The sequence below is a fragment of the Lytechinus variegatus genome, chromosome 4 (assembly GCF_018143015.1).
Source record: "Lytechinus variegatus isolate NC3 chromosome 4, Lvar_3.0, whole genome shotgun sequence".
NCBI lineage: Eukaryota > Metazoa > Echinodermata > Echinoidea > Temnopleuroida > Toxopneustidae > Lytechinus > Lytechinus variegatus.
The window spans coordinates 47635446-47645443 of NC_054743.1; the positions used below are offsets into that span (position 1 = coordinate 47635446).

At 39.4% G+C, this 9998-nt stretch overlaps 1 protein-coding gene across 1 annotated transcript; it reads right to left on the minus strand.

The window, feature by feature from the left end:
* Nucleotides 1–1133: 1133 nt before the first annotated feature.
* Nucleotides 1134–8368, minus strand: LOC121412730. The gene is made up of 5 exons (XM_041605499.1): nucleotides 8215–8368; nucleotides 7130–7301; nucleotides 5240–5308; nucleotides 3461–3593; nucleotides 1134–1699 (listed from the first exon to the last, which is right to left on the minus strand). The coding sequence occupies exons 2-5, from the start codon at nucleotides 7217–7219 to the stop codon at nucleotides 1626–1628; spliced, it is 366 nt and encodes a 121-aa protein (XP_041461433.1). The 5' UTR covers nucleotides 7220–7301; nucleotides 8215–8368; the 3' UTR covers nucleotides 1134–1625.
* Between the last annotated feature and the right edge of the window lie 1630 nt (nucleotides 8369–9998).

Consider the following 9998-nt stretch of genomic DNA (forward strand, 5'->3'; position numbering starts at 1 on the left):
TCATTACTTATTCTTTGCAATGTTTTTTTCTGTTTGGAAGTTAAATCGAATGGAATTTGAACGAGAACGAGGCAACACTAGTTGCATGCTATTGAAGTATTTCGTGTTCTCGGGAATGTTCTCGTTCTATATCTTATAGGACGAGTCCATCCCAAGAAAAAGTTGATTTGAATAAAATAGAAAAATCCAACGAGCATAACACTGAAAATTTCATCAAAATCAGATGTAAAATAAGAAAGTTATGACATTCTTTAATTTCGCTTAATTTCACAAAACAGTTATATGTACATCCTGGTCGGTATGCAAACGAGGAGACTGATGAAATCATCCTCTATTTCTTTTATATTTTATTTTATGGAATATGATTTTTTTTAAGTGGAACAAAGATAAATTTCTCCCTGAACATGTGGAATTAGCATTTATTTTAGTACTATATATGGTTCAGTAAGATTGGCCCTAGTCAAATCTGTAACAAAAAACAAAAGAAAAATTGTATGGGAGACATCATCGACTGTCTCATTTGCCTGTCACTGAGTTGTGCATAAAACTGTTTTTTGAAAGATAAGCGAATCTTTAAAATGTCAAAACTGTCTTATTTTACATCCGATTTTCATGAAACTTTGAATATCATCTAGTTTGATTTAATAATAATAATAATAATATGCAACATTTATATAGCGCTTAATACAAATGTTTCTAAGCGCTGCATACTATTACCCCGGCTTTAGCACGGCTACCCTGATCGGGCGCATCGAGCATTCCAAGGAATTTCTTCCTACCGGGTACCCATTTACTACACCTGGGTCGAGAGTGGCAAATATAGATAAACGCCTTGCCAAAGGACTCTAGTGCTGCGGTGGGATTTCTCTCTTTTTATTCAAATTAACATTTTTTTCTGGGCTTGACTTGACCTTTAAGTAGGCCCCGTCTGTTTGATGTACTGGCATGACTAGACGTCGGTAGGTAAATGGAAATGGTGACTGTTTACAACTGGGTGCGGTTGTACTTTTCAATGTCACAGACATAACGTGCACGTCTGATATATCAGTGAGCCTTTCTCTATCTGCAAACCTTGACGTAATTGTGGATCATGGCACATTTCTAGGTCATGTAACAGTCAAAATGTTTCCCCCCAAGATGGGGTTCGTTGTTGATGAACAGCGCTTCGAAAGAAACTTTGTTCTTGACACACTTCACCGATAACAGATGTGATCCATCTGGGTGGCCGCGATGGTAATGGTATCTCTCAAGCCATCATCGCTGGCATCCTACCCATCCATCTTACCCCCTATAGCCCTTAACGTCGAGATGCGTCAGATTCAATCTTAATGATCGTCAAAGATCAACCTTATAAACATTATAAATGTCCATGCATTAAAACCCGTTAACCCCGATACACCGACTGTCACATGGACGTTTGTAATGGTCACACTGCCAACTAACGAACGATGAAGGAGTTTTCAGCCAAACGTTTTGGCATCCTTTACCATGTGCAGAGGATGGCGAATTGTTGATCCATTCTTCTCAAGGACATGAATTTCACGTTCCTGTACTGGCCACCATAAAGCCTTCTACCATGCATGCTGTGTAGTTCGTACGTGCAATGGATTTTTTAACTTCAGTCATCAGCTGTACACTGTTGAATTTCCAGAGTTCGTTTGTGATGCGTTTGTTGAATTCATCATAGGTCGTTCATGGGCTGATCATATAAAGAGGGGAGAGAAAAAAGTAAATAAAAACATGCGCTACAATCTTGTACAAGGATTTATGTTGTAGTAATAATAAATGAAAATCTTTTAATCTGTTGGTATGATTTTGATTTGTAATGATATTTATTAAAATCTGAATATATACTCTCTTTTCCTTCGTTGATGGCATTCGATTTGTGCAATTTAAAACATCAGATTCATGAACAAATTACATGAATTATTTACCATATTGGTTAGCTTATCAAATCAACTTGCACAGTATACAAGGTAGTGTATACAAGGTAGTGTATGATCGACACTTATTCAAAGAACCCCTGATAGAAGATCCAACCGTCACTACGAATAATGATTTGGAATCGCATGGAGAAGGGTGGTAATATAGGTACGCGATATAGGTACAGATCATTGTCCCATTCGGAACACAGTTTGGCTTTTTTTTATTGTGCCGGAATGGAGGTACACGAAAAGGGTTTTTTTAACCTTGAAGACGCGAACTTACACTGTCTTATCACAAGCCTTAGGGTATAATGTGCGCATATACTTCTTTAAAATATGTAAATGTGCCTTTAGACCTTGGCCTTCATCAGGTCTATCCATCCTTACGTCGAGATAATTTTGGTAACATAATATTTATAGATAAACAGTTTAGTGTTGAGAATCCGAAATGAGCACGGTAGTATTAGATTCAGGAAAAAGCCACTCTGAATGGCGTAACATGTCTGAATATAAGATTTTTTATTAAAAAAAATGGTTGAAAACCATTATTGAAGTACTGACAGTTATTTCGATTAATCTCAGCCGCGGAAAAAGAGATTTTGGATGATGATATTGCTTGACTAATAACGGAGCTTCTCGCAGACACGTTGTAAAATTTACATTACTTGACATAAAAGAGGAGTTTCGCGCATGTAACGTCACAAATTGAAAATCGTTTGAATTCAAAATTTTTTATTATTTTATGAATTTTGTTTGGCAAAATCTCCGTAAAGGATTTTTATATGCTCTGATCTTATCGTAAATTGTTGCATGCGCATTTTGCGCAGTACACTGACTCGGATCCAATCAGAATTCAATAAACCTTTGTGCTACGGGAAACAGCATGGACCCCTCCTTTAAAGGACAAGTCCACCCCAACAAAAACTTGATTTGAATAAAGAGAGAAAAATTCAACAAGCTTAACACTGAAAATTTCATCAAAATCGGATGTAAAATAAGAAAGCTATGACATTTTAAAGTCTCGCTTCATTTCACAAAACAGTTATACATATTATATGCACATCTCAGTCGGTATGCAAATGATGAACTGATGACATCACTCAATATTTATTTTGTATTTTATTATATTATATATGAAATATTTTTATTTTCTCGTCATTTTCATGTGAAATGAACGTTCATTCCTCCCTGAACACAAGGAATTCCATTATTTTAACATTTTGTGCTTCAGGCAGGGAGATCCTAATGATCAAATACGTAAAAATTGAAATATTGTATAATTCAAACAATAAAAAACAAATGAAACAGTGAGTGAGTGACATCATCGACTCTCTCCTTTGGATGAAACTGGCTCGTTCATATAACTATTTTGTTAAAAATAAGCGAAACTTTGAAACGTCATAACTTTCTTATTTTACATCCGATATTGATGAAATTTTCAGCATTGTGCTTGTCTAATTTTTCTCTATTGATTCAAATCCACATTTTTCAGAGGTGGACTTGACCTCTAATATAAAGGTAACTTGTAGAAATACCCTTTCCAAAGACCAAGCCACACGTGAGAGATACGCCCAGGAGAATGGAGCCAAGAAGGAGGCCGAGGAGAAGTGTGTGTAGCTTCCGTCGTGCCATGTTGAAACTGGACTCGGCAGAGTTCTGGTTGTAGCCCTAAATCCCAAAATCAAACAGAAAACATCAAACAAGCACAAAGATTAACAAATAGAAATGGCTATTTAATTGCACGTGGTACCCTGCCACTTCGGATGATTAAACGCGTGTCAAGACGGTGGTCTGCATGATGTGATCAAAAGGATCAAAGAGTTTCAACCACATGTTGGGCCTATATGGACTTCATGATGATTTAGAGCTGACCAGAATTGGATATTTGTGGGATGCTTGATTTCTTGAGATACCGTCTTGTACAAACATCATTAAATACAAACGCACAACACGCGTTTTGTTTTATCCACATATTTTTTCACATGAATTCAAACGTCTACACACACCCACACTGCACCCTCCACACGCACACCTCAAACCATCATCCATCATACCAATACACCTACCCTGTGGCACTTCTTTCACGTGTACCGGCACGCGTACTACCTCTCAAAACTGCATCCATCATGCCACTCAGCCTCACTCTCACCCTCTTCTCACGCACACCCTCATGACACACACCCACACTCTTGCCTTCTTCTCACGCACACCCTCATGACACACACCCACACTCTTGCCCTCTCACGCACACCCTCATGACACACCCACACTCTCGCCCTCCTCTCACACACACACACCCTCATGACACACACCCACACTCTCGCCCTCCCCTCACGCACTCCCTCATGACACACACCCACACTCTCGCCCTTGAGCCTCTCAGCACGCACACCCTCGATCATGACACACACTGTCGCCCTACTCTCACGCACACACGTCGCCCTCCTCTAACGCACTCCCTCATGACACACACTCACACATCCACCCCCTCATGAAACACACCCACATTCTCGCCCTCCTCTCACGCACTCCATCATGCCACACCCTCGCCCTCCTCTCACGCACTCCTAGCTCATGACACACACCCACACTCTCGCCCTCTTCTCATGCACACCCTCATGACACACAAACACCCTCTTGCCCTCCTCTCATGCACGCACACCCTCATGACACACAAACACCCTCTTGCCCTCCTCTCATGCACGCACACCCTCATGACACACTTTCACACACCCTCCATTCCCTCATGGCACACACCCGTGTTGCCTTCACCCTCTCACACCAAATGGCACACTTCCACAGTAGTTGTCGCCCTCATTTAACCTTTTCCCACTCCCAGTATGCCACGTACCAACACTGTTGCCCTCCCTCTTAAATCCACACCCTGCATTTCACGTCCCACACTTTTGCACTCGATCCCTGGCATGCGCAGTCTCATTCCAACACCCCCATGTCACACACACTATCGCCCTCCCTCACAACACACACCATTTACATCCACACCCTGCAATGCACACACACACTGTCGTCCTTTTCCTCTCTTTCAAACACACACATCTCGCACACTCACACCATCATGTCACACATCCACAATTTTACCCTCCCTCAAACACACACACATCTCGTACACCTACACCATAATGTCGCACATCCACACTATCGTCTTCCCTCTCACTCACTTTCTCGCACACCCGGGGGACCACTTACATGGAGTGGATACCATCCCCCCCCCCCCCCGGGTCTCACACCCAAAATGTCACACATTTGATTCACAATGTATCCTTGCTCATTATTCTAAATGCAAACCGTCTTACCTCCGGTCTTGTATCCGGTTCCAGGGCATATTTCGATGTCGTGTGTGAAGATGGGTCATAAGGAAATACCTTGAAGCAATAAAACAAAGTGAAAAGAGGCAAGTATTAAATTGTGCTCGATCCCCCATTTTGATGGAACAAAACCTGTCTACGGGCACCACCTGTCTACAATATGCAAGGAATGTGTGAACCTGTTAATGTAAATGCCTCCTACCTCCAATAGTCATTTTTGTCTCACCTGCATAGCAGAGTGATACCATAAGAGTGAGACTATAGGCGCCGCTTTTCCGACGGCGACGGCGGCGTCAACATCAAATCATCAAGTTTTTGAAATGACATCATAACTTAGAAAGTATATGGACCTAGTTCATTTAACTTGGCCATAAGGTTAATCAAGTATTACTGAACATCCTATTCGAGTTTCATGTCACATGGCCAAGGTCAAAGGTCATTTAGGTTCAATGAACTTAGACCATGTTGGAGGAATTAACATCAAAATCTTAACCTGAGGTTAAGTTTTTGAAATGACGTCATAACTTAGATAGTATATGGACCTAGTTCATGAAACTTGGACATAAGGTTAATCAGGTATCACTGAACATCCTGCACGAGTTTTATGTCACATGACTAAGGTCAAAGGTCATTTAGGGTCAATAAACTTTGGCCGAATTGGGGGTATCTGTTGAATTCCCAATATAACTTTGATTGTTTATGGATCAGATTCATGAAACTTGGACATAAGGTTAATCAAGTATCACTGAACATCCTGCACGAGTTTTATGTCACATGACTAAAGTCAAAGGTCATTTAGGGTCAATAAACTTTGGCCGAATTGGGGGTATCTGTTGAATTACCATCATAACTTTGAAAGTTTATAGATCTGATTCATGAAACTTGGACATAAGAGTAATCAAGTATCACTGAACATCCTGTGCGAGTTTCAGGTCTCATGATTAAGGTCAAAGGTAATTTAGGGTCAATGAACTTTGGCCGAATTGGGTGTATCTGTTGAATTACCATCATAACTTTGAAAGTTTATAGGTCTAGTTCATAAAAAGTGGACATAATAGTAACCATGTATCACTGAAAATCTTGTGCGAGTTAGAGTAGTTTTCAAAGTCAGCACTGCTGCTATATTGAGCTCCGTGATGCTGGTGAGACGGCCAGAGGCATTCCACTCGTTTCTCTTTTCATTTCAATGGCCGTTTAATACTAAGGTTTTACTCTATTGCTTTCATTTAGACCTGCATGGACGTATTTTATGTTCTATCATAGTGATTCCAGGTTGAAATGTTTGAGAGCAAAGTGCTTATGCTTATATCTTTATGCAGTCACATTTTCCATACGGCGTCCGCACCACGAGTCGAAAACGGGCTTCTTACTTTTTTGGACCAGTTTTCCTCCGTATGTCGCTCGTATTGATATCCGTAAAATGGCTGCGCTTTTTAATAAGTTATTATACGATTGCCAATATCTCCATGAAATGAAAAGCAAATTGAGTTGAAGTAATTTAACTATCTTTTAACGTCACTTATTTCAGAATAGTATTAATAATCATTCCTTTAAGTGAAAGAAATATTGAACATTGCAGTGTAGGCTAGGTTACCTTTCGGGGTGGGAGGTTATGGCCGATTGGTTTGTCTTCACGTTATGTTTTGTATATATATATTCCTGTTTATAATTGATATTTATGTGTTTTTCTTAATTATTAGTTCCATTCGGTATACCAGCAGCACCATGAATTAATGCTGCTGAATGCTAGCCTTCCGGTGTTACTTCGTTAATTTTACATGCATCATTTTATTTGTAATGTTACTTGTTGTGAATGGAAAGACATTTAAACAAACTTTTTAAAAAAATGTACTTTCTCGGCAAACTCACTAAACTTACTCTTTTGGAATCGGGAATCTTTCCTTTTAGTGTATCTGGATCCACGCTTCCTTTCATTGGACTGCTCGTTCCACGTGATTCTTTCGTCATCGTGACTATGAGCAATGCCAGCCCAGAGAAAAATATCACTCACAATATTCAAGTTTCCTAATTCCATGGAAGTTTCATCACTCTGTGTAGAAATAAGATGTGAAGAATATCAATTCCCATTAAACTTATAATACAGTGAATGTTGTAGACTCTTCATATTCAGTTGGTGTTTCTCTTTAAGTGAATCAAAGCTTGCTATACCCCATCCCCCCCAAAAAAAAAAGGGGGGCTACCTGAAGTCGTGTGCACACCTTAAATAATTTCCGGACAAAAAATAAAATACCTCTTCCTTCTATCAGATGACTCATTTTTTTTAATTTTTGAATATTTAAAAAAAAATAAAGACCCCCCCCCCGTTACCTAACTGTCCGCCTCGAGGCATCGCGATTAGAATGGGGACGTCCTGCTTGTATGGTGTCCTCAGATGGTTAAACTCAAAACTGTCTCAGGCGTAGGATACAAACCCACACACACCCTCATACACAGACCTAGTACATGCACACGCACATACGAATAAAGATTATAAAAAGAAGTTTGGTCATATGAAATGATTGTATGTATGCTAATGTCACATCTGATGAACATAATTATAATATCCACATACAACAAGCCATAATGTGTTACAGACGAATTAGCAGAATAACCATTCGGGGGGGGGGGCACACCTTTTAAGAATAATAAAAATATCATGAATATTATGAATTCATCATATGAATTGGAATACCGTCGTTGATAAAATCATCATTCTTATAACAATAATCATTTTACAATACTAACAGCCAGTGAACCGATTCATGAATATGTGACAAGATTTAACAGACACCCTCATCCCACACACACCACCCAGAAAGCTTCAAACACGCTCGCACACACATAATCTCTTGAAATTCAACTGAAACGAAAATATATCATAATTAATTGATGGATTAAATCACAGAAAGCGATAATGCACAAGAATGTCTGTTTTACTCTGCAGACGTTTGAAGACCACATACCTGTAGAGAGTATAAATGCAATATAGAATACCATCTTTTCCACACAGGAGAAGGTTGATGTATGATGATTAATGCTGATCATTGTGAAATTATTGTAAATAATGCGTGCACACGCCAACGAATGGATAATTCGCCTTTCAAATAATACCGACCAAGCGTAACAATCTGTCCATCGTGGCGAGCCTGAGTATATCGCAGCAATTATGGTATGCATACGTTAAATAGGCACAGTAACCATGGGTACCGAAGTAAACAATTTATTGTATACCTCGCCTCGTTCAAGGGCACGTATCGCGTATAAGTCAATAAGGTCCATGACACATTGGAGTTTGGAATTAGAATGCTTTATTTGAAGGTGAGAATATTTTAATGAATTAAACAGCAAAAGAGAATGAGAATTTCTATGGTTTCGATAAACATCGATCTGGGTTTTGTTGTATTATTTCTCTAAAGTAAAAGGACCATTATTTAAATTGAAAAAAAACTCAACTATTGTGAAATGAAGATTTTGCAAGTTGCGCCATTTTTTCTTAATTGAATAATATAGAATATGGGTATTGTAGAATGGAATTAAAACTCTTTTCAATTTGCCTTTCCTTCTATCCCCTTCCTTTTCTCGTTTTCACTACTTGAAAATCGCAAGCACCCCCCCCCCCCCCTCCCTTCATATTGCACCGTCCAACTGTGAAAAATATTCTTCTTGAATTTTTATCATTTTTATGGTGACCCAAATGGTAAATTGCCAGTTCGTATCTTGCCAACTCGTCCACTCGTCACATGCATGGTCTACATTCATTTAGTATGCCATTACGTCCATCAACATTTCGTCTAACAACCATTTGGTCAAATCATCACTTCGTCTAATCACCACTTCGTCTATGACCATTCCGTCTCGTAACCAGTTGGTCTAATATCAATTTTATTTTCATCCATTTCGCCAAAATAACACTTAGCACAATTAGACGAAATGGTATAAGGACTAAATAGCTATTGAACCAACTGGTTAATAGACGAAATGATGAGTGGACGAGATGGCAATGAGAAAATATGGATAGAAGACGAACTGAAAGTAGACCAAATGCAAGCAGACGAGTAGGTAATTGGACGAAGTGGCATTGGATCAACTGAAAAAAAAACACCCAAAGTACTTTCGGTCACCCCTTAAATAGATATTTCTTGTGGTGCATTCACCTCGGGGAAACCGACTCCAGAGCACCTGCAAAGGTTAGCGATTAATTGCTAAATGAAATGGCCTATCAAGTTCATCGTTGCATGCACATTCTGCTCACTAGACTAAGAACCAATAGGAACTGTTCTTTCAAATTAGTAATTAATCGCTGACCTTTTTTACGGATCCCTTGTGGCATATAAATGAAATGTAGGCATATTTTACGCAATGTCAAGTGACATACCACCGGTCGGTCTTGAATAGTTTCGCTGTTGTGTGAATTGTTAGTGAGAGGTACCTGTTCATTACTCTTAACGCCGGTGACCATGGTCGTACACAGCAGGGGACATGTAGTCTCCCTTCTCCCCCTTATATTCAGGAAAAAATGGAAACTTACATTTAAAAAAAAATCACAAAATTTATATGCGCAGGAAATCTCCAAATTCTACTTTTGAAAATGCAAGAGCGGCCTCTTGATAAGTTCGGTCGCTTCACTCCCTCTCAATCTAGTTTCATCGAAATAAAAGTATGCGTTTGGCACCCACCCCCCCCCCCCCCCCGGGAGGAAAATGGGTGTGCGGGTCCGAACAGTGGTATTTTCTTAATAACGCTAAAA

Coding starts and splice junctions, on each gene's coding strand:
- LOC121412730 (XM_041605499.1), bottom strand. CDS start 7,219: ATGACGAAAGAATCACGTGGAACGAGCAGTCCAATGAAAGGAAGCGTG. Junction 5,309..7,129: donor AGATTCCCGATTCCAAAAGA/GTAAGTTTAGTG, acceptor TATTGCTTCAAG/GTATTTCCTTATGACCCATC. Junction 3,594..5,239: donor AACCGGATACAAGACCGGAG/GTAAGACGGTTT, acceptor TTTGGGATTTAG/GGCTACAACCAGAACTCTGC.